This window comes from Gallinula chloropus (assembly GCF_964237585.1).
Source record: "Gallinula chloropus genome assembly, chromosome: 7".
Lineage (NCBI taxonomy): Eukaryota > Metazoa > Chordata > Aves > Gruiformes > Rallidae > Gallinula > Gallinula chloropus.
Genome location: NC_140092.1, coordinates 13,809,717 through 13,837,288, shown reverse-complemented (window position 1 = coordinate 13,837,288; position 27,572 = coordinate 13,809,717). Strand labels below are relative to the sequence as shown.

At 39.6% G+C, this 27,572-nt stretch overlaps 1 protein-coding gene across 1 annotated transcript in view; it reads left to right on the top strand.

The window, feature by feature from the left end:
* Positions 1–5,790: 5,790 nt before the first annotated feature.
* Positions 5,791–27,572, top strand: part of RFC1 (replication factor C subunit 1) — a 35,531-nt gene continuing 13,749 nt past the window's right edge. The window contains exons 1-8 of the mRNA XM_084266877.1: positions 5,791–5,900; positions 11,791–11,919; positions 13,658–13,733; positions 15,681–15,800; positions 23,748–23,980; positions 24,663–24,737; positions 26,554–26,631; positions 27,477–27,564. Coding sequence (XP_084123003.1) covers positions 5,898–5,900; positions 11,791–11,919; positions 13,658–13,733; positions 15,681–15,800; positions 23,748–23,980; positions 24,663–24,737; positions 26,554–26,631; positions 27,477–27,564 — 802 coding nt within the window. The 5' untranslated portion in view covers positions 5,791–5,897. The remainder of the gene's footprint in view (positions 5,901–11,790; positions 11,920–13,657; positions 13,734–15,680; positions 15,801–23,747; positions 23,981–24,662; positions 24,738–26,553; positions 26,632–27,476; positions 27,565–27,572) is intronic.

Sequence of the window (27,572 nt, the reverse complement as noted above, 5' to 3'; positions counted from 1 at the left end):
TACGCCAGTTTATAGTGCCAGCATTAAAAGTCAGATTCCTTGCACCGATGCTGAAAGAAATCCATTCATCTGCTGGACTGGCTGCTGTGCAGACTATCTTCATTTGCCACAAACTGCTGGAGTGTCTTATCAAAGCTTCACTTAAAGCTTGTGATCGTAAAAGCCCTGTCAATGATTAGCCTGAACTGTGAGACCTGGAACGGGTCAGAGAACGCTGTAATTTTTAGGGAGGTGGCCTCTGTATGACCATTGAGACACCTAGCTGGATTCTTCCTGCAGGAAAATAGGTCACCTGAACAATATAAACACTAGTAACTAAATTATCATTATTTAGACCTCAGTCATTTGGGTGGGAGAATATAGGTGACCAAGGGTGCTAAGAAGCTATCGCATCCTTTATTCCCTGTGCAGCTGTATTTCAAGAAAATGTGTCAGAAATGTAATTCAGACTACAAATCAGTCTCCAATTAAAAGGCAATTTATCCTGTCTATCTAATTGGGTGGCTGGAAGGGCAGTGCGTCATTCCTCAGTTTTGCCCTGCTCAACCATCCTATTTCTGCAGAAAAATTCTTCCTGGACTTGTAGGAAAGTTTATTGTGCACAGGAGATATACACACATCCCACTACCTGTATAAAAATGCAGAGCTAGTCGTATTTCTTTCAAACACACGAAACTGTCTTTCTATCCTGTATGAAAATCTCCCCTACCTACAGCAGCAGGTCAAAATTAACATGGGTCTGTTCCAGTCCTTGAGCAATTGCCCTGGATTTCTTCAAATAAATACAATTAGCAAAGATAATTAGCCCCGAAAGATAATATTTCAGTATTAATTTAACAATGTTGATACACACAGCTGGGGCACTGGTACAGTGCATATCTTACAAAATACAATTTAATCTTTTCATCTATTTCAAATCACAGCAAAACTACATGTGTTGAGAGACTGTCAGTTTACTCAATACAGCAAGACTCCTGCCTGCTATTTTTGCTTTTCTTGGGGTACAGTAATGTAAAGTGTACTCACACATAGACCACTGTTGCTAAAGAGGTTTGTGGAACAAGATAGTAGTGTGAAGTGACTTTACAGCAAGGAAGATAACGTGCTGAAATCTGAACCTAGGGACCTAAGTAGGACATTGTGCTTGGATGAATGAGCTCTGCTGGCATGTGGGACACTGAAGATGGATTGCTGGGCTACTGCCACATTACTGCTCCTGCTACCTGTGAGGCAGCTTGCAGCATTGCATAATGCCACTGAGACCTACCTTCAGTTTAACAATACAGCTAATAAATACATACAAAATGGAAGACATTTGTTTTTATGATAAACAATGAAACCTCAATGCATGTTTGTAAGCATGTCTCTGTACCACAGATGGTGAAAAAAGCTCCTGCTGACAATTTTTGCACTGCAATTTTTCCTTGCTGGTGGGGCAGCCATGAACCTAACACCACCCTCTCCCATGTAACAAACCCCAGTGCTCCCTCAACTACCGTAAGTATCTGACCCACACTTCTCAGCCAGGGTCTTGCCGAAGGCTGAGACAGGAGTAGGTAGGGACTGTACCAAGATGATCTACAGCATATACTGACATGTTCCTTTTTTATTCTGTGGAATAGCATTTTAAACTGCTAATTTGGATAGTTATTCTGTGAACATAATCCTTCTATTTTAACATTTAAATGCTTTGATTTGTACTGCATGAAAGAAAACCCAAGTACGAGACATGATGCATGCCACAATACTTCTAAAGCAGTCAGTTACCATGATTACCAGATGCTTGAGTTCAAAACACCCACAACAGCCCTGTAATATCACGGCAACATACTGGCAAGGTAACGATACTAGGCTTCTCTCACTAACTACAGCAGAGTTAGTACCACTGTCACCTTATTGCTGACTGTGTGTTGCATCTGCATGAGAAGTGAAAGGTGCAGATGCTTGATCTGGACAGTTAAGAGCTGTATTTATTTCCTTACTATTGGTATGACTGGGAACATGCTATATTCTACATTTAAAAATGGCTCAATATTTCAAGGCTCTGAATCAATTTTCTTACAGCTTTCTCCTATTTAATTGTTGGGCTATTAAGGAGGAAGTGATTTAACTGATGGGAGTCAGACAGTGACTTGAATTTGGAAGGAAGTTTTGACTAGCTGAGGCAAGAGTTGGGGAAACACTGTGACTATTCATTTGGAAAACAATTAGCACAGACAAATGAGATGTGATCAGGGGCTGCTGAGAAGTGAGGGTGCAAAAGGAATTAATTACTCCATGAGCTCAAGCGGGCTCGAACCCTGATGCTGCTGGTGGACATCTGTATGGTGCTGCACAATGGGATTTCCTGTCTCTGGCTGTGCACTTCATGAATCTGGTTTCAGAATGAATCAAGGCTGGGAGAGACTGAGGGCTCCAGCGCACCTGTCATTACTGTTGCAGTAGTTGGCAAGCTTAATGATTATTCAGTTTGATTCTTAGCTATCAAATTTCCTTTTCTATCCTTGCCTCTGCCAAGGCAAGTGATTCAAATCATGGAAACAACTTTTCACATTCATTGAATATGTTTTCTCCTCATTTTAGGGGCTTGGCTTGAAAACCTGGGATTTGATCTGCAGAAATGGCTAACACATTAGTTGAAAGGAGTAGAGTTTTGAACGTATGCAATGGTAGGCTGAGTTAAGACACATTCATTCTGCCTAGATATGCAAATGAAGAGAGAGAAAAGACCTAAAGACAAAGTTCACTTCAAAAAAGAGTAATGTTTACATTAACATCAACAGCTCAGACTAGTGCTAGGTACCCAAAACCCCACAACTTATGTAATTGTAGTGTGACGCAAATCAAACACTTACTTTTAACTTCACCGTATAGAGCACAAACTTGTTTGAGATGGGATCAAGTCTTTTCTTAAGACACATAATTGTGATGGATACTATAGAAACCCAAATGTAAATAGAAACTAGACAACAGATTTTAAAAGGATTTTTGGAATTTTTGGGTTGCAACAAAATGCTAGATCCTATTTCTACCATGTGGGAGAAATTTGATTTTCTTTACTAGAGACAGTAGCAAGCAAAATATTCCCTACAGGATTCCTCCAAATTACAGCCTACCATCTAGTAAATGAGTATTTTAATGTTTGTTAATGCAATGAAAAAAATACATAATTTAACCTGAATTTTCAGTTTCAGAAAACACATTTGTTATATCAGCATTATCATGTTGTATTTCTTTAGGACAATTCCTTACCTCAGGTCCTTTGGACACGTATGAAGCTCAGAACATCTCCGTTCCAGTATAAAGATTTCTTAAATGATCCAAGTCTATTGTTCCTAAAACACATGAGAAGCACTGCATTATGGACTTCAAAAGTATCTCAGCGTTAAGTTACAGGTATCTACCTTGACCTTCAATTAAATTTCAAACAATACAAAATACAGATTTTGTAGAGTGGCAAATGAAACATTGCTTCAAAGGTTGCAATAAAAGCTTATTTCAATTCCAAAATTGTATCATTGTATCAATATACAAAAATTTAAACAAGAAAATACTAAGAACACTGACTTTTAAAAAAAATTCTCAGTGTAAGAAAATGTATTTTTCTTAAAAATAACTCCCTCTCAATAAGCAAGACAAACCCTTCAGAAATAATAACACCAGGACTGTTTTCATTCAATGGGGAGAAAAATCAAGCTCGAGAATTAGTATCTCACTTTTTCATGCCTTTTGGAAAAGAAAACTGGCATAAAAAGCCAAATAGTCTGTGATTTTCAGAAAGGCAGAAAACAAGTCTGATTTCTTTAATTATTTGTCTTAGTTGTAAGTAGAGTGATGTTATTGAGTGTACCTTTGCTGCTTTTTAAAAAGCTGTACTTTTAATTAGGTAATACACCTTTAAAACATGACCTATGGTAAATTATAGACTCTAAAGGGATACTGCCTTCATTTCATCTTGCAAAGCCCATCATAATACAATGAGTACTCAGCTTTGTTTCCTGTTGCAGAGCACTGTTCTTCCTACTTCCAGTGGTGCAATAGCCATGCACATAGAAACAGCGGTATTGTGTCCTCACCTTATCCAGCGTGAAATGCTGTCATTCCAGGTACACGGTCTGATCTCTTCTTAAAGGGTTAAACTCTTGCCTTCCAAGAAACATGAACATGTCACAAGCCCACAAGCTGATACTGCTCTGCCGCATGTTATTCTAGGTAGCTTTATCAACTACAAATAAAGATAACCACCTGCAATAATTCTTTTAGCATTATTTAAACAGTTTGCCCAGCTCTTACAAACGTCAGCCATTTTAACTACGCTTTCGTATCAGCAATACACACAGCTTTAAAAATGACATAACGAGAATACCTAAATCCAAACATATTGGAGGAGATGTTTTTCTGAAGCAATACCAGTTTTGTTTGCATAGCTGTTATAGTTGAGTGCATACAGAATAACCTCCAAACCAGCCCGTGCTGTACGTCTGCATTTACTTGCTCCTCTCTCACGTTCTCCTTATGCAAAAATCCAAATTCAGTATTCAAAATATGAGTCCTCCTGTGTTCATAAAAGAACACTAGCAACTTCTAGACAAATGGGGTCTTACAATTACTTAAAGTCCAATTTAAAGAATTAAACAGGAATGGTAATATTAGCATTCATCTCAGATATGACAAAGATCTTTCATCTCTACATGACTGTCCTTGCTGGAGTTTGACCATAGACAAAGATTGTCATGTAGACAATCTTTTATTCTTTGGGAAAAAATGTAGTAATACTGAAGGTAAACAAATGATAGCACTGGAAACTGCATGATGCAACACCTAAAAGTTAAATGCATACCCCCCCCCCCCCTTGTTTTTATATGTGGTTTTCTAAACCAATGGCTGTATTTTTTAATGTCCTAAGTTTTGGTTGACATGCCCATTCTCTTCAAGACAAGCAATAATTACTAATTCAGGAGGTGGGCAGAATCTAAGCGTTGAACAAGTAATTACTGAGAAACTGTTTTTATTCGGTTCGCTCAGGTTTCTACCCTCTGCTGCTCAGCAAAGAGGGAAAAAAGTGGGAAGAAAACTCAGCATTTCATTAGAAATGTATTACAAATCCAACAGTGGGTGAAGACAGAGCGTTGTTTCCACTTTCTCCTCAGATGTAGGCTCTGAGCTCTCCCAAGCCTCAATGCGTGACAGAAAATACGGATGAGGAATCAAAAGCCTGACACTTCCTGCACAGCCAGGAAGAAAGAAGGGACCGAGGCACCCTTATTGCAGAGAAGTTATTTTATGTGCTGAGCTGGACCCGACTTATGGTGACTGCACTCCTGTGCCACCAGCTGCACGCCCAGTTAGGATGCTCCACTTGCTCTCTGCACTACAAAACAACGTATCCCGCGGCGGCCTGGCACTGTTTGCTTGTCTGTTAGAGCTGGTAGGGCTGGCAGCTCTCCTCTCTCACAGGCGACCGAAGACACGGCTTCTCCTCGCGGAGCTGAGGCAGTCAGCAGCCCACCATTTTGAGGTGAGGCGCTGCACACACGCTCCCTTTACCAACAGGCCAGGACGCGCAGTAGCTGCCCGAGCTTCCTGCCGAGATTCGGCGGAGCGGGTAAAAGCGGTTAAACCCCCCCACAGTGGGGGTGACCGTTACGGTCTGCAGGAAGGAGGAGAAACAGGGCCAAGCGCGGGCGGCCAGCGGAGGCCTCCGGCCGCCGCATGCAGCAGCGTCACGCCCTGCGCCGCCGCTCCTCCCCGCTGGGCCGGTCCGGTGCCCCTGCTCCGCCCGTCGCGGCTGTGACGGCAGCTCTGCGCGGCGGGTTACGGGAGTTGGCGCGAAGGAGGGGGGTGGGAGGCATGGAGCTGGAGGCGTCCCGCTAGCGAGATAAACCGCCGCCGGCAGCATGGTGAGCGCGCCGCACCGGGGGTGGCGGGGCTGCCTCCCCCCGCTCCCCTCCGCGGTATCTCCCCCGGGCTGGGGGGGGGGAGGAGGGGTGCGTTGCGCAGTGTCCCGCCAGCGGCGGGGCTGGATGGGCGTCTTCCGCCACGCGTGACTGCAGCCTCGGGGACGGCGGAGTCCGTGGCGGGCTGAGCCCAGCTCTGCCCAGCCGGCGTCCTCCGCCCGGTGAGCGGATGGCCCCGCGCTGTGGCGCAGCGGCGGAGGCCCGCGCGCGCGGGAGCGGAGGCGAGGCTGCGGAGCAGAGGCCGCGCCTCCCCTCCGGCAGAGTTCGCGCGCTCCCCGCCGCTCCCGCCCTGAGGGGCCGCGGCCCGGCTGCCAGCGCCTGCTAGGAACACCCTCCCAGCCCAGGAAGCGGCCGCGGTTGTGCCCTGGAGCCGAGGGGGAAGCGTCTGAGGCTCTGCAGTTTCCCGCCCCTCACCCGGAGCCGGGTGGCGAGTTAGGCGCGGACCGTGGGCTTGTCCGTCGGGCGGGGGAAAGGCGGGCGAGCTGCCCACTGTCTGTGAGCGCGGTCTGCCCGAGTTTTACCTCTCCCCTCAACGTCAGTAAGGGCGTACGCGAGGCACTGCTGCCGCTCGGTTGCAGAAAGAAGAACTGGGAAGCCTAGAAGTAGGCACTTGCCTTAAATAATGAAGGATGCAACCCTCGGTAGGGTGTAGAGGGTGGGTAAATGTACATGCATAGGTGTTTGAAAGCTCTCCAGAGGTTGCGCACCTGCACGGCCATTATGAGATGGTTTCCCTGCTTCATCTCTGGCTCAGACGAACGTGCTTCGCTCAGGTGGAGTGTCTGTGCACATGCAGTCCTGGCTTAACGACAAACGCTGTTCAGAGCCAGTTAGGTTCAACTTTGGTTTTGGACTCCTCACAGAGTTTAACCTTATTTATTTGTGACACCTGATGCTCAGCAGTAGTGGGAGGTACAATCTCAGTCTTTCACAGCACTGACAGGTCTGCCAGCAAAAAGAATCCTGAAACTGTAAATCTGGTATTTTCAGAGTTTGTTAGGGGTGGCACATGACTAAATTGATGTACGAGGACAAGACTGCTTCTCCTGTTGTCCTGCCATCACCTCTTTAGAAAACTGATCTTACTGGAAGACTTGCTTCCTCTTTTCCAGCCTTCCTGGGACAGAGATTTTCTGCCTCTGTGTAATCTTCTGAATGTCACATATCTCTCAATGTCATGGCGCTTTCCTAGAAGGGAGGAAGACAACCATCATTTTGAGGAGAGGATTGAGTTACCTCAGCCCATTCCCTTTTCTGTGCTGAAGATGCTGTACAGCCATCACTGCGGCAGCTATGGAGATAGAGACAAAAATACAGTGATAGTAGTAGCTGTGTAGCCTGCTCTGTGTATAGTGACAGCACAAGTATATTGGAATTTAATATCATACCCTTGCAAAGTAACTTTTTCATGTAGTGCCAAATATAAGAAGCAGTTGTGCTGAACTGATGTGTGTAGAGCTACACAATTAACTGATTTGTCTTAGAAGGGATTGATTGGTTTTTAACCCAGATTAATGGCCTGACCCAGTTCCCAAACAGAGAGCTATACTGGTACACCTGAGGGGAGTGACTCACTCAAGGAGTGGCTGCTAGCTGAACCATTCATGTGGTTGGAGCTGTAGCATCAGCTGGTTTGTACTTAAAACTGTGATACTGTTTAAAAAATACTGTGTAGTACCTGTGCTGCAGTTACCACTATTGGTAAACATTAATTAAGTGTCATATACAAGCAAGTATTAGTGGTTTCACTGAAGCAATACAATAAACTTGATTTCAGCTAGTGCAATTTTTCTGGACGCACCGGATATCAGAGGTGATATTTGGACTAAACTTGCACTGAAATAGGCAGACTACAAAGAAATTATTCTTTTGATGCAGGGCCCTCATGGACACACTTAAGAATGCCTGAAATAAAGTGAATTACTTTCTATTGCAGTCATTGATCTAGGTGGGTGAAATTCAGTTTTCTGTCTTGTATTTTGAGGTGCAAATGGAATTATATGATGCTACTTTGGAGAATATTCTGCCTTACTGAATACTAGTCTTCTAAAAACAGTGCCTGTTATGGTGAGGTTGAGAGGGGTCTATCATAAAGTGTTGGAGTAGCTAATCTTGGGTTTAGAATGCCTTTGAAATGCAGGGGAAATAAAAAAGTGCAGAGTTTATGACATTTATAACTGACTTTTTTTGAGCTGTGTCTCAAAAAAGACCCTTACTAAGATCTTAAAAGTCACCCATACAAGCTCTTTGAGTAACCAGTCTTTCTACTACTGTAGGTTTCAGTTTCTATTCATGTCGTTCAGTAGAAAGGACAAATAGAAAGCTCTCAAGACAAAATTTGCAATCTGACATGATTAATTGTGATGGTGTTCTAGTATTGCATACATTGGAGGATTTGAAGCAGTAGTCAAAACTAGCAAGAACTAGGTGGCACAGCTATTACTGAGATCATACCATTACTAAGATAGCTCAGGAGGAAGCAGTGCACCTGAACACAGCTTTATAGGCTGTTCAGAAGCTATGTACTAATTACCTCAGAATTTAGTAAGAGCCATTAGAAGTTCTTTCTTAGTTCCACCTCTTAGGTGGAACTGCTCAGAGTTAACATGACTTGTCACTTGTCACTTCCATGATCTGATCTATCAGCAATCCTGGCAGACTGGGGAAGTTTCACTCGATTGGAGGCTGGCAGGTGTTACACCCGTATATAAGAAGGGTTGGAAGGATGGGAAGGAGGATCTGGGGAACTACAGGCCTGTCAGTCTGACCTCAGTCCCGGGGAAGATCATGGAGAGGGTCATCTTGGGAGCTGTCATGCAGCACATGCCTGATGGCCAGGGGATCAGGCCTAGTCAACATGGGTTTACAAAAGGCAGATCCTGTCAAACTAACCTGATCACCTTCTATGACAAGGTGACCCGCTTAATGGACAAGGGGAAGGCTGTGGATGTGTCTACCTGGACTTCAGTAAAGCCTTTGACATGGTTTCTCACAGCATTCTGATTGAGAAACTGGCTGCCACTGGCCTGGGCAGTGTACTGTGTCCAGTTCTGGGCTCCTCACCATAAGAAGGACATTGAGGTCCTTGAGCAAGTGCAGAGAAGGGCAACCAGGCTGGTGAAGGGGCTGGAGGGCAAATCCTATGAGGAACGGCTGAGGGATCTGGGGCTGGTTAGCCTGGAGAAGAGGAGGCTGAGGGGAGACGTTCTCACCACCTACAACGACCTGAAGGGAGGTGGGCGATGGTCTCTTCAGACAGGTGACAGGACAATGGGAAATGGCATGAAGCTGTGCCAGGCCAGGTTCAGATTAGATATTAGAAAAAAATTTTTTACTGAAAGAGTTGTTGGGGCTGGAACAGGCTGCCCAGGGAGGGGTTGAGTCACCATCCCTGGATGTGTTTAAAAAAAGGGTAAATGAGGTACTTAGGAATATGGTTTAGCTTAGGACAGGAATGGTTGCACTTGATGATCTTAAAGGTCTTTTCCAAACTTGTGCTTCTGTACTCCTGAAGCACCCATGGGGAACCACACCAATACAACTTTGACTCTTTAATTTTAGCTTTCTGGGCAAGGGGATCACCTGGGACAGGCATGCTGGTGAGTGTATCTCCAGCGTACACAAGGCTGATGGCTCCTGTGGTTTTGGGGGGAATGTACCAGAAGAAAACTTGCCAGTTACATTGGTACACGCCTTTCCTTGTTTGACTAGCACAGATAAAAGCTGTGTGTAGGCAGTTTTTCTGCCTAGTGAACTTGTGTGTGTGCATGTACCAATAAGATGGTCTGTCTGAGTATGTTACATAGATAAACCCAGAATGGAGGCAAGCAATCCTGTGTGGGATATAAGCTTGTGTAACAGTTTATAAATGGTCTTCAGAGTGCTGGATGGAAATCAGTCTGATAGATATTTATGTTGCAGTTAGTTACGCAGTGAACTAAGGGTTTGTCTCTCTTAACAACTGACATGAAAAAAATCTGGCTCTTGCAAATCTCGGATAAAAGCTTCACTGAGGTATATCTTTATTGTTGCACTGTGGCATACTTTTCTCCTAAGCAATTCCACATTTACCATCTGTTGTAGTCCAGCAGTGGCTGACAAGGTTACCTTTTCTTCCAAAGAGCGGGATTGCTGAAGCAGATTGTAGGACTCAACTTTGAAGGGCGAAGAAGATTGTGCGTAGATGTCGCTTTTCCTCTGTAGCTTAGGGCTGTGTAGTTTAGTCAGTCAGAAGTAGATGGTCACTCTGGGAAATTAAAATTTGCTACCTTAAACCAAACCTTTTTTCAGAAATCTCTATGTGGATTGTGTGCTGTAACATTCACAGTAGGAGACTTGTAATGTTTTTCTGTTGCCTGTGCTGCCTCAAGCCTAAAAAGAAGTCAGTAATAACGATTGCCTGATCAAGTCTATGAATTTGCTCTGAGAATTTTTAAATAGATGCTTTATTGAAACTGTTAGCTGTAGATATCAGCAGTCAAAATTTCAGAGCTGTAAAATAGCAGCGTTGAGAATTTGTGCCTCAAGGCATAGATTCCATAGATGGGAATGTGTGAAGTCTCACCAAGGAAAAAGGCTTCTCAATCTACCGTTGTCTGTTTGCTGAGTCTATGTTATATTATGCAGGAAAAATATAGAGTCTAACTTTTTACAGGAAATAAGTAACATTGCTGATTCCAGAAAATTGTTTTAAGCTAAATACATCAAATACACCTGTATGTATCCCATATTTTGTGTATGCTTTCAAATTACATTTTCCATTGATTTTTAAGCCCTATAGGCTCTGATAATCCAAACCACCTGGGAACTCACTGGTAAGAGAAAAGGAGCCCGAAACGCTCCCTCTGATCAGACTTCTGTGGAGATTCCTCCTATAGGGGTTTCCTACTTTACATGTAGCTCCCTGTAATGATAAACACTTCCCCAGGTGAACTCTATGATGGGCAATAGCTGTCAGCTGGGTAGAACGTGTCCTGAGCCTCACCCTGAGCTGGCTATATATTTTGGCAATTAGGGTTATGTTCTCTCTCTAAAATGGCTGCTGTCCCTGGAGGCAGCAATTCCAGCCGGGTATGTGTTCTCTTCATTTATTTTTAATAAAACTGAGATACTATTTTTTTCAACGGTTGTCAGATTTGGTTTTGTGCGTACAAGAGTTCTGCCTTTTTTTTAAAAAAAAATAAAGCTTTATTTAATGATTTTATGTGCCTAGAAAGTTTTCTTATGGTTATGCTGTGGTCAGATAATAAGGTTACAAACTAGACTGTTTGGAGCTCTTCATATTAAGTTCTTTCTCTTTGTTTAAGTTATAATATATTTCTGTCTGGCTAATTCTTTTTTTTTTTAGTGGCACGAGAGTTACTGTCCTAAACTTATAACAAGTTGAAAGATGGGATATGTCTCACTACTGCTTTCTAGATCTTGGTGCATTTCAAATCTTCTTGTGTTTTACAGTACATCATACCCAAGTTTGGTAACTTTTACTATAGAAATACTTTGGCTTAAGTTTATAATAATTAATTGGAAATAAAAGTTATGCACCTTGAGTCATTGTTTCATTGCTTATGAAGTTTGTTCTGAGGTGTATATTGGTGATGTCCAACTAAGGGAAAAATAAACTTTTTATGGTTCAAAGACAAGAGAAAGGTGGTGAGGTGTCAGCAGCTATCTTGAGCTAGTCTTTGTTTTCTTAACTGTAAACAAAATTTCAAGATCAACAAATGTAACAGCTGGTTTGGAAGTAATTTACATGTTTTCCTTGTCTATCATGTGAAACTTCTAAAAGCTATCTGTACTAAAAAAATTGTAAATGTGTAAATCTGTTTTCCACTAGGATATCCGGAAATTCTTTGGTGTTGTACCTTCTAGAAAGCAACAGGATTGTGACAGTGTGAAAAAGAGTGAAAAAATTAAAAATGGTGAAGGACCTTCAAGTGGGAAGAAAAAGGGAAAAGAGACTAAGGTTAGTTTTGCTTTTCTTATTAAGTGCTTGGTTTCTCTTGTGTAGGCTTGTTTGTACCTCTAGCATTTTTTGAAGTCATGGTTCTTCTCAGGTGTGTCAATCATAGGCATGGAAGGAAACTACCATTTGATAATGCCTGGCATTGGGGTTTTGTAGGTGAAGAAAATTGCTAGTTTTAAAATTGTTTGGCTTGTAGAGGAGAGGTAAAAGTTGTTACTGTTAGGGGCTACCAAGGAAATAATTTGATGCATTTGAAGCTATTTCAGCTATAGCCCATGGTTCTCTAAGTAGCTCTGCTTGTTTACCTTATAATTTAAGTAAGACTGATGCTTATGCACAGTAGATGTAGACATACCATAAAGATACCATGCTTTCATGTATAGTGAAATCTGTGGTGTCGGTGCCCTCTGACCAGTTTTTTTGACTAGTTGTTCAGAAACCTAAACAGGTGAGGGAAGCAATAACACTGACTCTCAGACAGGGTCACCTAGGAAAACCTATTGCAAAGACCAACCACTGTAAAAATGACAGGTTAAAATTAGATGGTGTTCTAGCCTCGGTGTTTTTCATAGTAATTGTGGTGTAAAAAAAGGAAGAAGTGCCTAGAGGGAGCTTTACAAACATGTAGAGAATGGAAAGCTTTCTAATAGGATAGAAATTTCAATGTGAAGCATCACAATCAAGATCTAAGATGTTACTTTAAAAATATATTTTGGCTGCATAATTTCACTGTTTGAATCTGAAAATAGAGGCCCATTTGTGGGAGCTGAAAGACAATAGCTATTGTCTTGTGTGATCTGTTAGTTGTACTTTGCACTCAGGGATTTAACAAGTTTTGGATTGGAATTGAATGTGGGTTATAAAACGTTTATAACTTATAAATTTAAATATTTATAAGTTTATAACATATAATTCTAGATAAAGAATGTATATATATATATAGATGCATTTACAGCTGATGGTGACTAGAATGCAAGCATACTTGGTGGTTTGTTAGGCACAGGAAACTTCCTACCTGCGTGGCTTGTGATTTTTCTAAATGTCTAAAGCTTGTCAATGCCTTAAAAAAAAACCCCACCAAAAAAATCCAGTTCCTTGGGACAGTTTAATACAAGCTGCTGCTAGACAGAACATATTTGTCCACTGTGACTGTTGGTGTGATCTCTTATGGGAGTTGTCGCGCTTAATGAGTGAGAGGAGAAGCTGTAAGTGACCAGGAGGCTGAGTTAGGAAATCAGTCTAGCTTCAGCTGTTGTGTATGTTTTCTTCCTTTTTCACTTAAAAGTGTTCTATTCTAAGCTGTATTGAATTCTGGTGGTGACAGCAAAGCTATATCCATAATGGAACCCAAATTGAATTCTGTACAAGTAACTTACTGGCCTGTCCCTTCTCTATTTCTGGTAGAACCATGCAGTTTCTCTGTTTGGATTAAAAGTTGGAAGCACTTGAAAATCTGCCTAATTTACTTTAATTTGCATTAAACTTGAAAATTATTCTCAACATAATCATCTATGGCTTGCTTGAAGCACATTTATCGTTACCACTGCAGTTTCTTCCTTATTTTCTCTGCCCTGCATCCCACTTGTGAGTTAGCACAAGACTGTTGGTAAATGTAACATTGGGAAATAAAAAAAAAAATCTGTCAGAATTTGTTTGATACTCAGAAATCTGAATGTGTAAATGAGTAAAAGCTTGAAGGACCCGTTTACTGGTTGAACTAATGGACTGTTACTCTTAGGTGAATAATTCACCTAGTGAAGATGAGTCCAGACCGAAGCGACCAAACAAGAAAAGAAGAATAATCTACGATTCAGGTAGTGATCACAGTTATTTCTGAATGCTCCTTTGTATCTCTTGCATCAGCATTCAAGATCAGTTAGGTAAATGGGCCTTTTGAAAGTGAGCTGTGTTTTGAGTATGTGGGTTTTCTTATGGGTGGTGTTTTGGTTCTGGGGGAGTGAGGGGGAGTGTTGGGTTTTTTTAGTAAACTAAAAATGTTTTTCTCAGTAATTATTGCTGGATAGCTAAATATATTTGATGATAATGAGCACAGTGTGTGCCATGTATGTAATGTACAGTGCAAAGCAACTTTTATGAAAACATCTGGAAAAAAACCCCAAATGTACAAAAAAAAAACCCTACAAAAAATGTTTTGAGCTTTTGACAGAATTTACTGTCTGAACTTTTTTCTTATGAAGATGCATATAAATTGCTGGGAGTTTTAGGTTTCCTTTTCTGCTAGGGATGAATAGCATACTATGTTTGGTCTTGGAGGCTGATCCCATAACTTCACATTTCTGTACACTGCATGAATGTAATATAGGAGATGTGTTTTAAAAGGCTAACTTGTGTTTCCATATGTGTCTTTTAAAATAAAAATCTCATAAATGTTCATCCCATAATTTTAAATTCACTGTATGGAACACACTGAATATAATTCAAAGCACTGTTATCACATTTAAAAAATATTATTTGGAATACTGTAAGGGAAATCTGTTTTATAGCATTTATATCTTAAAAAAACCCACAACAATAAAACAAATAACCAAAAGACGACAAAATTGTCAAGCCAACCTGCAAATTGTTGCCTGTTAATAAATTTCAAGCTTTTAAATTAAACTGTGAGCTGTTACATCATTTAATCCCTGATTGGATTCTGAATTTTGAATACTGTGCAACTAGAAAAGATTGCAGGAGTTTCTAAGAGTTTTGACTCCTACTGAAGCCTTCAGCTTGAATTTTTAGAAGCAATCTTCTTAACAGTAGACAACTGCTTCACATGTAGAAGAAAAAATATAACACAAACCTTTGTCAGAATAATGCTGTTACATATAGAAAAATGGATTTAAATCTTCAAATAAACTATTCTATAAAAAGTTCCTGTTTAGCAAGGAGGAAGAGCAGTAGAAATATTCCTGCGTTAAAAGGTGGAGTAATCTATAACTCAACTGCTACTCTTGAAGTACTGATGCTGCCTGGAGATTTTATAAAATCTAGGTCATTAGTAGTAGAAGAGCAAAAGAGAAATAATGCTCAAAGTTCTTGAAGATGCAAAAATGTGCTGCTTTTTTTTCCTATAATTACAATATATATTAGAGTTTATCATGGAAAAAGGTAGGTTCTGAAGGGTTGTTCTCTGTTAAACTTGCTAGTTGTCTTGACTTTGCTTGTCCTGCTTAATCATTTGGATGTTGGGATATATAATGTACAGTGGTGTAAGGTTGGCATCTTAACAACCTTTGGGATCTGGTGAATGGCAGTCTAACAATGATCTGAAGAATCAGTGCGATCTATTCTAGCCTTTTAGCTTTTGGAATAGGTGTTGTGGAATATATCAGCATAATATAATACTATGTAAATATAATCAGGCTAATGAATCTATGTTAAAAGCCTGCTGTGGTGGTTTGGGTTTTTTTTTGTGATATTTGTTTTGTTTTTTAGTAATCTGATGTGGTACTCTGGCAGTTGCATTCCTATTTGTAAAGGTTTTTATACAGGCATAGCAGTTTTTGGAAGAAGTAGCAAAATGCTTCTATGTAACAAACAGCACTGTCTAGACTGAGTTCTGACCAAACTTTGATTTGGTGATGTATATGCTGGAATAAATGATGGCTGGACTATTAGCTGGTAGAGAAGAACAAAGCTGTGCTCTGACCTTTCATGGGATACATTCAGCTGAGTGAGAAAAATATATCTGAACATGTTAGTTAATGTTATGTGATCTGTTACTTAAAGCCTGTACATATGTGGTCAAAATACAGATTCAGAAGAGGAGGTGCAGTCAGTGAAAAAATCCAAGAAGCCACCTGAGAAAAAAGGAGCTACTTCAAAACCTGCTAAAGTTCTAAAGCAGGATCCTGTTGTTTATATTTCAGAGACAGGTAATGGAAGAAATATGTCATTGTATCTTATGTTACAAATGGGGTGGATTGTTTGATATATTCTTAAATATGGCCATAAAACCTAATACTGGGAAAGACAAGCTGCATGTGTTTTAATGGTAATGATACAGCTATTGGCTTCAGAGAAACATTTTACAAGAATAAGAATGCAGAAATAATAGGTATAAAAGATCATAACTGAATTTGTAGGCATCAAACTTTTCTTTTTGGTGTTATGCAGCTGAAAATTTAAGAATATGCTTGTTGTTGGACTTGCTCAAAAGTCAGAATCTCATTCTCAAAGGCTCTGTCCCATAGCAGTGTGTTTGAAAGAGCCTTCTGGTATCAGGTAGTACAGAATTGCCTCAATCTATTTCGTAATTTCAGTTGAAACTTTCTTCCTGAATTTCTTTTTATCTCTTCCCTATAACCATGTGGGGTGGGATACAGCTTTTTTCAAAAATGTTGATGGAATTCATTTTTTTTTGTTTCTACAGGGGTGTTGATTGTTGTGCTGCTTTATTATTAGCTTGTGAAGTTGCATTTTAAAAAGGGAAAAAAAAGCCAGAGTAATTGCTCTTTGTAATTGTATAAGAGTATTTTGTTGCTAGTGAAAATGAGTTTATTATTTTTACTGATGGACAAAGTTTAAGTTACTCTAGCAGCTAGCAAGGAAAAAAAGCCTTTTTTATTGACAGAAAAACAGTCTTGGTGTATTGGAAGAAATACAAGTGTTTGTTGTGCTTGTTAAAGTAACTTCATTCAAAAGTCAAAAAAAGTCCATGGAAGCTGGAACTGTACAAGATGACCTGTTGTCACGATGTGAATCTTGCCTGTTTTCATCACAAGTGGTTATTTGGCAGGAGTTGTGACTTCACTTTTGGTTAATAATCTTTCATACGTACCATGTAGCAGTAATTATGCACATATAGCAATTGCCTTGATCATTTGAATATTGTAAAACATATCTTAAGGGGGGAAAAAAAAAGCCTAGTGGAAGACTGAGTTACTTATAAAGGTAGAAAAAACAAGGTTGTAGAAACCGAGTAGGATTGCAGGTTAGTGGAAACTTGTTCCTTGAGAGCTTAAAGATGGGACAAGAAGAGGATAGCTTGTGAATGTGCTTGCTGGGTATGGACTCTTTTAATGTAAAGAATATATGGGGGGAGAGGTTGGGGGGACTACAAACTGCAGGAAAAAAAAGTGTGTGTACTTCATGCTTGTTCCTCCTTGAGGGAATTACTTCTGTGTGCAAGCTGTTGATTCTGTAGGTTGCTTTCAATATTTTAAAGCCCAAACAGTTTTTAAAATCTATTTAGAAAAGGAAACAGGTTTAGTTTAAAATGGAAATTGAGATCTCAAAAGGAAAGCGTTTAGAATAGTACCATGGAAATCATAATATAGGGAACAGCCTTTTTCTTTTCTGTCAATCGATGGCTGTTTTCCTTTCCATCTCCAGAATGACTCCTGAACCCGCTTGAAGATTAGGTTGAATTTTTAAAAAAATCTTTTTGATACAGAACCAGATTTTAATGTTTTTAGTCCTGTAAGTGCAAATAAACCCTTATTTCTTCTGTGCTGTGTGCTCATCTTTAAGGTCAGACCTATGATCGTAACATAGAGGTAGTACTTGGGAGTCTTTGGAGTAAAATTTTACATAAAAATACGTAGGTTCTGTTTGCAAATTTGCTATGCCATTGAAAAACAACACCACCTTTACTACATCAGTAATTTATATACTTGTATCCATAGCACCTAAATGGGTACATAACAGTAACTTATTTGCAAGTAGATTTTTTTTTCCTCATGCCAGTTATGGTTCAGAGTTCATTGACTGGGGTTTTTAATGGTAGAGGTATTATGTGGTGCACCTATTATGTTGTTTGGTTTGTAGTTTTTCAGTAGTTAGTTTTTTAAGATATAGGAGGTTTGGGGTTTTTTTAGAGGTTTCTTGTAGGCTTTAATTTTTTTTCACAAAGTATGTGAAAAGAGATGGCAAATTTTTGCACTGGAGTATATACACTACTTTGAGAAGGTAAATAGAATTTGAGAAGACCTCACTGCTCATGTTTGCTGTAGAGCTTTTGCATTTAACTTCTTTCAGCACTTGCATAAGTGACCTTTGCTTAAAAATACCATAAACTTACTGTAACCATTCAGAATATTTCAATTATAAACTTTAGCAGGTGAACTTCCCTAGTTCCCACTTGCTTGTATGAACATTCTGTGACTGTAATACTTCATGTTTGTTGGTTTATTTGTAAAAGACCGAGTTAATCCCCTAGACTAGTTTAAAGTGTAAGAGAGGAATTACGTGGTTTTTGCTAGACTGGTTCATTTGGTCTGAAAAGGAACACTATGTCCTGTGTGGCTCAGGATGTTGAGCTGCCTGAGCTGCAGCTGGATAAAAAAATGAATGCACTTGTACTTGCCTGGATTTTTTTCAAGTTTACTTTTCTCCTGTTTCTTAATTATATTCATTTGGCATTAATGAATATTCCAATCATGAAGTAAACTTCAGGCAATTGAACCAGAACATGAAGTTTCATTGCATGGTGAGCATTCAGATCTGCTTTTGTGAGATAAAGCTATGGTCAAAGCAGCCAGTTGAAGGGAATCAAACTCTCTGGAATAAACTGGGAAGAGTTAATGGACTGATTATTTCTAATTGCATATCCATGTAATACAGCAAATTTCTATGGCAAGGGCATTTCAAATAGAGCAACTCCTTCCAAGCAGTGGTTTTGTAGATGAAGATAACTTCCTGCAGTTCAGATATATTCAGCTTCTCCTGTATTTTAAGGCTCCCAAAGCTTCTTTCTAAAGATATTTTTTAAAAGGTAATTCTTAGCCAAATATGTATAGCTTTATTTGGTATGTACTGGACTATGTAGTTTGGCACTAAAGTGTATAATTACAATTAGACGTGGCCGTTATTGCTTGGTGGTCTTAGATCTCCGAACCTTTCTGTTTTAAAGTGAAAAATACAGCAGAGGCAACTTCTTGATATTATCTTTGATAATTGGGAAATCCAAATGTAAATGATATGTCAGGGAAGTAAAGTTGGTGTGATTATGGTAAGCTTTGTATTTTTATAACGGCACGGAACCTTGACGTGTCGATATAGGCGAAGTGCTGACAATTGTGGTTTAAAGTGCATGTTTGTAGTACATCTAAAATCAACTAGCTTGTTGAGAAATGACATAAAATCTAAATGACTGTACAGACCAGTCTTTGAAATGCAGGTTGCAAGTGCTGTGTTTTTAAACGTGGAGGAAGATTTTAAAAAAGCAAAGCACTTTGCTAGTAACACATGGCATCTGTTCTTTTTGGAAAGAGCTACGTGGGTTGAGTTTGAATAGGCCTACTGTGTTAGGTTTGGGGGTTTTTTGAGAAGTGGTGGTCATCTTATAATCTTCTTAAAGATTTATTTTAAGCAAAAGGAGAATGCAAAACTCAGTCCTACCAAGTGTTGAAATTGAATACTGACCAGTGCATATTATATAATCAAAACCCAACACAATGACTTCTTTTTGTACACACAGGGTTTTTTTCTTCACCCTCAAGTTTAGCTTGGACAGCAGTCCTTGTCCTAAACCTGAAAGTTCAGGACAGGAACTGTTTTAAGTACTTGTGCAGCTGTGGTGCCATTGAAACTGAACAATGTTCAGAATATTGTGTTTTATACAGTTAATGTAGATTTAGTGGCTTCTGGATAGGATATAGACCTTTGGCTCCATATAGAAATTCTTATGTAGTAGTCTACAAACAGCAGTTTAGTAAACCTTTATCATAATAAATACAAGTTATTTGTAACATGTAGATCTCTTGCCTTTATCTGGAGTTGTTTTTATAACATCATGGTAACAGATTGTCTCCCCATTAAGTATTTTGTATTCTAAGTAGAATAGAATCCCAGGGGATTATGTTCCTGACTGATGACTTTGTTTATTATTTCTGTACTGATGTACTAAGGTGAATAAAATATGTTGTTCTGAAGGTTGTCTGAAGATCTGGCCTGTAATTGTTGCTGTTGTCCCTTCCTGCAAAAGATCACTCCCTTTTTAGATTGGCTGGGGTCATTCCTGAGTCTGAACCTTTTAAAATTATCTAAATTTAATGAAACATTTAAAACAGCTTCGGTAATTTTGATAGAGCTTGGTTAGGAAACAACTACACGTTTGCTCTGAAAGCCTCTTGAGAAAGGGTGAGGATAGGAAAGAGGAAGAGGAATAACAAACAGTTACAGATGGGCTGCAGGCCTTAGTTTATTAACCTAATTATGCTTCTGCTAGAACAGTGTATAAAATAAAAGCCAGATGTGCTTTAATGTCATTAAATAGTTCTTAAAATGCTCAGGAGTTAACAGGTGTTTGTTGCTAGGGAAGTTTGGTCTTGTGCATTGCCTGGCATAACAGGTCCTTGCTTTATGTGTAGTGTTTGCATCCAAAATAATTAAAAGCAATCTCCTGGTAGCCATCCCTGTCTGTTCCATTAATCATGGTTAGCTTTCTCTTTGTTGCATCTACTTAATTTCCAGAAAACTTGACTAGAATACACAGTCTTAATTTGTGTTTGCAATTCTGAGCTAATCCTGAAAAAAAGCCCCTCAAATGTGTACACTCAGGGTATTTTTTCATGGTGTAGCACACAAAAATGTGTCAGTGCAAACAGGAAATGCTGTTCTTGGAATAGTTGTCTTCTGCCATGCAAAGATTTTTGCAACATATAACAGTGAACTAGTTTATAAAATTGGTTTTTGTTTCTTTGTGAAGTCCATGACCCCTCTTAAGGCTATCTCAGCTGTTCACAGAGCAATTGCTATAAGAATACAATTAATCTACCATTTTTCTAAGCTAAAATAAGAATTTTGATTTTTATTTTTCCACAAATTGTTGGCTGGCTTTAAGGAACGAGGCATGACTTTTACAGGTCACATGTTGAAATGCTGACCTGAAGCAGCAGGTCTAGGACTGGGAATCCAGCAGCAGTACTAGGACTCTTGATACTTTTTGAAGTTGCAAGTGAAGTCACCTTCATGCTTGTAAGGAAACTCAGCATGTGACTGACGTTGCTGTTCACCTCTGTGGCAGTTCGTTTCAAGGAAGAAGTGTTAAGGTTTTACTGGAAAAGTTGATGCTATTAAGTGCTCCAAATGGAGTACCTGGAGGTCATGCAAATTTGTGATGTGTTTATGAATTTCTTGAACCTGGTATGAAGCTGTAGCATGAATACCTGTCCTCTAAAGCATCTCTTCAAAGCCACTTCATAGAATGGGGGTGGTTTTGTTTCCTAATGATTGCTTTATGTTCTTATTTTGTCTGCTCTTTATTTAATTCTATAGATGACTGTTCATAAGTGCTGTGATTCTCTTGCCCTTTTTCAACCACCACTTGCAGGCAATAAATGCTTTTAATGCTGCCGTGTCTAGGAAGGGCATAATTAAAGCACTAATTATTGGTAATGCTTAGTACTAGCATCATAAATGACACAAATCCACATCTTTTTTAATTAAAACCTAATTATATTTACTGTGCTTCTTTCTACTTGAGAGAAAGCAATATCCTGTTAATTTTTGTTGTTTAAATGGTTATGAGTGAATAACTAAAAAATCAATATTGCTAGCAGATCTTCTGATAAAAATAGTGATGAGTGAAGATTCTTTTCTAGCATGGAACAGCCTTTAGCTGAAGGAAAGGTGGGAGCCAGGGAGCAGAACGGAATTTGTATCTTGTTTCTGTAACAAAATAAGTTACTAATTTAGCTGTTGATTTGTAGTAATAGGTACATTTTAGTCCTGCAAACATTATCTTGTTAAACTGAAAAGAGTAAAAATACTTTTAAATTAAATTTGAGATATGCAGTCTCCTATTCAGAGTTCAAACTGTTGTAAATTAGCCTGGGACACTAGATGCTCCAGTCTCCAAGGTATGTAATAGTTAAATTGAGCTAAGTGCAATATTTACTGCTGCTAGGGAAAGTTCATTGAGAATAGTAAAGCTTTTAGCTTAGTGGTAAGAGTTGCTGCAGTCAACTGAGGGGCTGGGGCTTGAATGTTCTCTTCAATATATGACTTTGTGGATTGAATTGGTTGAAATGCTGCTTTCTCATAGATAATTTTTTTTTATCTTTTGGTGTTTTTGATTGATTGACCTGATGAGCCAGTTTCCCCCCCTTAAAATAAAACAAGGATATACTTATTCTTTCTCTCTGAACTTTCCCAAGAATAATCAGGATTCCCCTTTTTACTTGTTATGTTCTGCTTAGGAACTGTTCAGGAGTGTAAAGCTCCAGCTGATCCCTAAAACACTGTTGTTACTACCACCTACTGAACAAAGGTGAAACAAAAAATAGTTTTCCTCTATCTCTGTCTAGTAGATAAGAAAAATGACGTTACAGACATAAGACGTTTTCTTGATAGCTTCTTTAAGGTTAGATAACCTTTTTGTGTGGAAGGAAATACGGGGAGTTAAATTATTGATGGTAAAATGCACATATTTTTACAATAATGCTGTCAATTCAAGTTCTGTTATAAAACAAGCTTAGAATTGCTGTGTTTATGATATGGGGAGTGTCTGAAACATCTCTATTAGGAGAAAAGTAAAACCAGACTTCAGTTAGCAGCATGCAAATGAGACAGCCTGTGTTTCTGCTCCTTTCAGTTCTTTGTGCTTAATTCTTTCTGTGTCTAGTGTTCATTTTAGGGATTTTCTTGCAATTGGCTTCTGAGTGCTTGCAGATGTTGGGTTTTTAGAAGAGTTCATGAAGAAAGTGCTTTTATCACGAAGAAGTTTGTCTGGTGATGTTTGACTTGTGTGCTGTCATATTAACCTGATTATTTGGCAGTGATACATACAGGTTTCTGCATGCTTCAGCGATAGGGTTTCATTTGTATAACTGTCAGTGAGACTTCACAACGTGCCACAACTCTTTGAAGTCCTTGGTATGTTTTTTTTTTCTTGTTGGTTGATTGACCAAGTGAAGAGTTCAGCTCCAGAATGAATGAAATGGCTCTCACACACACTTTCTGTCTTCTGTTGTGGGGAGGACCATGTCCTGCCTGTTACAGGAGAGTCTGAAAGGGAAAGGTTGAGTTTTTGTTCAGTGGTCTGTGGGTTAATTGTTAATGAGACCGTGTATGCCATTTTATCTCCTTTTAAATTGGAAAAACCACCCCTATTTTATATGCTGACCTCTTGTCTGGTTTCTGTGTAACTGCTGCGCTCCTTTGCTGGAAGGAGAGTGTGTTTAAGTGCAGAAATGTAGAGGATGTAGAAATAGCTCATAGAATCTCTGACTAAAAGGGGAAAAGAAAGACATGGTGTTAGTGTTTCTGCTAAAAAACATTCATAAGCTGTGAGCAGTGCTTGACAAATAACTGATAAGCTTATTCAAGAAGCTTCTTGAAAGTATACCCTAATATTTTCCCATACTTTATAGTGAAATTTTGAGATTCTTAAGAATATACAAGTCTCCAAAGCCTGTATTAGCTGCTCTGTTAATGCATACTGTAAAGTAATAAAATGCATGTTGCTTTGTACTTCACATTTTATGTGAAGGAAGAATTGTGCTCTTCAAATGGATGCTGTGTTAAGGAGAGGGTTCAAATTTCAGTGACATAGGTTTGTTTTTTCTTTTGTTCTATATGTAAGAAGTGAAGGCATTATTTGCAAAGCTCTCTAAATGTGAGATCATGTCTGAACACAAGTAACAGGTATCATGCATTGTTATTTCAGTACTCTATTCAGACTTGACCTGTGCTACTAAAAGAGGCTGAATACTATGTGATGTGCAACTCAGCCTTTTTGAAAAAATAACTTCTAAAGATCTATAATACTTTCTTAGGATCTCAGTTGATGTAATCTGCCAGGATAGCTCTCTTGAGAGTTCCATGACAAGAACTAAAGTTCTACATAGCAAAAGTAATAGAATGTTCTTCATGTTTAGATGAAGAAGATGACTTTGTCAACAAAAGAATTTCCCTGAAACCAAAGGAGAATGGGACATCAGCGATTGGTTGTCCAGGAACAGCTACAGTTAAAAAGGAAGATGTAAAGCCACGAGCTAAAAGCAAGCCATTGTCTCCAGTGAAACAGACTCCCACATCGCCACTTGATTTTTTTGGGGCAAGTAATGTCCAAAGATCAGAAAAGAAACTGGTGGCAAGTAAAAGGAAAGAAGTGAGTACTGGTTTTGCTAAGGTTGCTCGTATGTCTCTTGGCAGATTAAAATGGCCATTTAATGACTGCAAGGAGGTACTTAACTGCTTGTCCTTCTTGATGTTACTGTTTAATAACCACTCAAATGTAAGTTAATTCTGATGAGGGGTGTGGGCTATTCTAAATGCTATTTTAGAATAGGATTTCTGTCTTTGAGAAGATAGCACAGTATTGAAAATAGTGTTTTCTCTATTGCTTCTTAAGTGACTTTTCTTAAAATTAAGTAGATCTCTGAGATTGAGTGGATGGGGTAGCATATAGTAGGAGGGAGAGGGCAGGAGGCAAAGGATGAATGTTGTTTTCCAAAGCTTTGTGGCACGTATTCCTGGAATAACAAAGCACCAAACAAAGCATGGAGGAAACAAACAAACAAAAAAACTAACCCAAAAACCCAATCACAGTGTAATTTTAATTTCTGTTTCAAGCTGCCTTATAGCATGGCTTCGTTTTGAACAATAACATATCTTGAAAACAGCCTCGTTTAATAGTGTTTAGACTAGAGAGCTAGGAATGAAACACCACATGTCCCATTCCCAGACCCTTTCTAGGACTATACAGAATAAATTTCTACAGATAAAACTCTTACAATTTATGCAGTATTGGGGAAACTGAACTGTTGGTCTTCTTTTTTTCTTAAATATAGCCTTCACAAAGCAGAGACAGCACACTAGACGATGAAGCCATTGCTAGGCAACTGCAGCTTGAAGAAGATTCAGAGGTAAAAGCTCTCTATATAAATTTGTTGCTTTATGCTAAGAACAGTTAGTTTAAACTTAGTTGTTTTTCTTAAGAAATTGATTGACTCTCCGTGTATGCTTTAAATAAGTGTAATAAAATTAATCTAGATCCTTAATGTGCAAACATTATGACTGGTTCTGTTTGATATCTCTATTAATGATATTGACAGTGGGATTGAGTGCACCCTCAGCAAGTTTGCTGATGACACCAAGCTGGGTGGTGAGGCTAATGTGCCACAGGGGCAGGATACCATCCAGAGGGACCTGGACATGCTGGAGATGTTGGGCCCAGGTGAATGTCATGAGGTTCAACAAAGCCAAGTGCAGGGTCCTGCACCTGGGTCAGGACAAGCCCTGTTATCCATACAGGTTAGGAGATGATGTGCTAGAAAGCAGCTCTGAGAAGGACTTGGGGGTAACTCATGGATGAGAAGCTGGACACTGGTGGCTTACGTGCATCTGCAGCCCAGAAGGCCAACTGCATCCTGGGCTGCATCAAAAGTAGTGTGGCCAGCAGATTGAGAGAGGTGATTCTGCCCCTCTACTCTGCTCTGGTGAGATGTGACTTAGAATACTGAGTCCAGCTTTGGAGTCCTCAACACAAGAAAGACATGGACCTGTTAGAGCACGGCTGGAGGGGGCCACGAAAGTGATCAAAGGGCTGGAGCACCTCTCCCATGAAAAAAGGCTGAGACAGAAGAGAAGGCTCTGGGAGGACCTTAGTGGCTTTCCAATACCTGAAAGGTGCCTATAGGAAATCTGGGGAAGAACTGTTCACGAGGGCATGGAGCGATAGGAGGAGGGGTAATGGTTTTACATGAGAATAGGGGAGATTTAGGTTGGGTATTGGGGAAAAATTTTTTCAATGTGAGGGTGGTAGATCACTGGAACAGGTTGTCCAGAGATGTTGTGGAGGCCCCATCCCTGGAGATATTCAAGGTCAGGCTTGATGGGGCTCTGAGTGACCTGATCTAGTGAAGATGTCCTTGCTTACTGCAGGGTGGTTGGTCTAGATGACCTACCTTTAAAGGCCCCTTCCAACCTAACGTGTTCTATGATAGCCACACAGTTATTTTTCTGGGCATTATTTGGGCCTTATTACATGCCTCAGGTTTGTGTTTGGTAGTCACTGTCTTTCCCTTTCTCAAGTGACAGGGAATCACAGATGCATTTTGTTATTCAGTGAACATGAAAAATAATCCCTGTGGCATAGAGGTTTTATGCAGTCATTCTCTGAATCTTACAGCATGGCATGCTGCACTTCTAGACAATTATTTTTGTTGTTTTGTTAGAACAACAGTCAGTGTTTATTGGCGAGAATATGCACTATTGAGGAATAGAGGTAATAGAAGAAGGGGCTGTGCTGTATAGGAAAGCTAAACTGATGGTCAGTTGTCACTGCAGATGCCATGTTTCTTAAGTGAAATAAAAGTGAAACCAACCTGGCTTTGTTTTTTACAATTCATGAATAAGTTTCTCAGATTCCATGAGCAGTATTCATGATTACTGGTTCTTCAGTCAAAGAAAACAGATTGTGTAAGTAGAAATATTTAAAAAATTAAATATTTGTGTAACAAATCCAAACTACTTTTCTCAGTAGACTTCAGTCTCTGTTTGAGGGAAACAAGTAATTCTTTAGTGCCATTTTCAGAAATGTATTTGCCTCTGGTAAGATGCACTTTTTCCAGCTATGTGCTGTCTTATATTAGATGAATTCTTCATCTTAAGCTTTAGAAAAGATACAGTAGAATTAAAACTTGTCAGACATGAGCCTAAAAATATTTTTTTTCCTTTCAGCTGGAGAGACAGCTGCATGAAGATGAAGAATTTGCTAAAACTTTGGCCATGTTGGATGAAACACCACAGAAGAAAAAGGTTGAATTTTTTAAACTGTTTTTTAGAAATTTTGTTGGGAGTGTTCTTACTTTACACATCTAACTCTTGTTTTGAGACTTCCATACAAATTCATTAAAACCAGCAAGAGTTTGCATAAAAATAACACAGCAGCTTTTCCTACTTTTCCTCCTGGATTTCCTTCCCTCAGTAAATGATGTGTCCTTCCTAATCAGACATCAGGCGTCGTATTTCTGTCCTACCTGCTTCTGTTGATACAGGATTTTAAGTTCTAATTCTAATTGATAGAAGTGTGCTAGTGAAGCCTTGTGCTTTAGATTAGCTGTGGTTGTCTTGGTTTGGAAGGACCAGATCAAGTGAAGGGAGTCAGTGGCACAACTTAGTGAAAAGTGGTGGGACAGAGGGAGAGGAAAGAGAATACCCCCCCTTGCTTTGAAAGAACAGGCAAATGTCGATCTTGAGTATTTGAGGCTAACCCCCATGGTGGGAGTTTTCCCACTTCTCATAGGGAAGTTAAGGCACAGTGAAATATTTTCTGTGTTGTACCTCTTAGAATTTGGTATCGCTAATATGAATTGAACAACTATTAGTACCTCTAGACTAGCCAGTGAACTGATTGGGATTGAAACTTCCTGTAACCTGGAAGCCTGTCTGGCCTTTGACATACAGAATTATTGTGTGCATGGCTGAGAGCAGAGTTTGCTCACCTGCCTTTGATAGAGACTCTGTCCTACCTTGTGGTAGGGATCGGCTTTGTTAGATGGCATTCAGTCTGTTGTACTTAATGGTAGGGAAACGTGGGGATCTGGACTTAGTGATGGCTTGGGACGTGTGTCTCTTGACTTTGGCATTGTTTGTTTATTTAGGCTCGGAAAGATTCAGGAGGAGACCAAGCTGCATTGAGCATCAAGAGCAGTCCAAACATGACAGAAAAGTGTAAGGAGTCGGAAAAAGGTAGGACA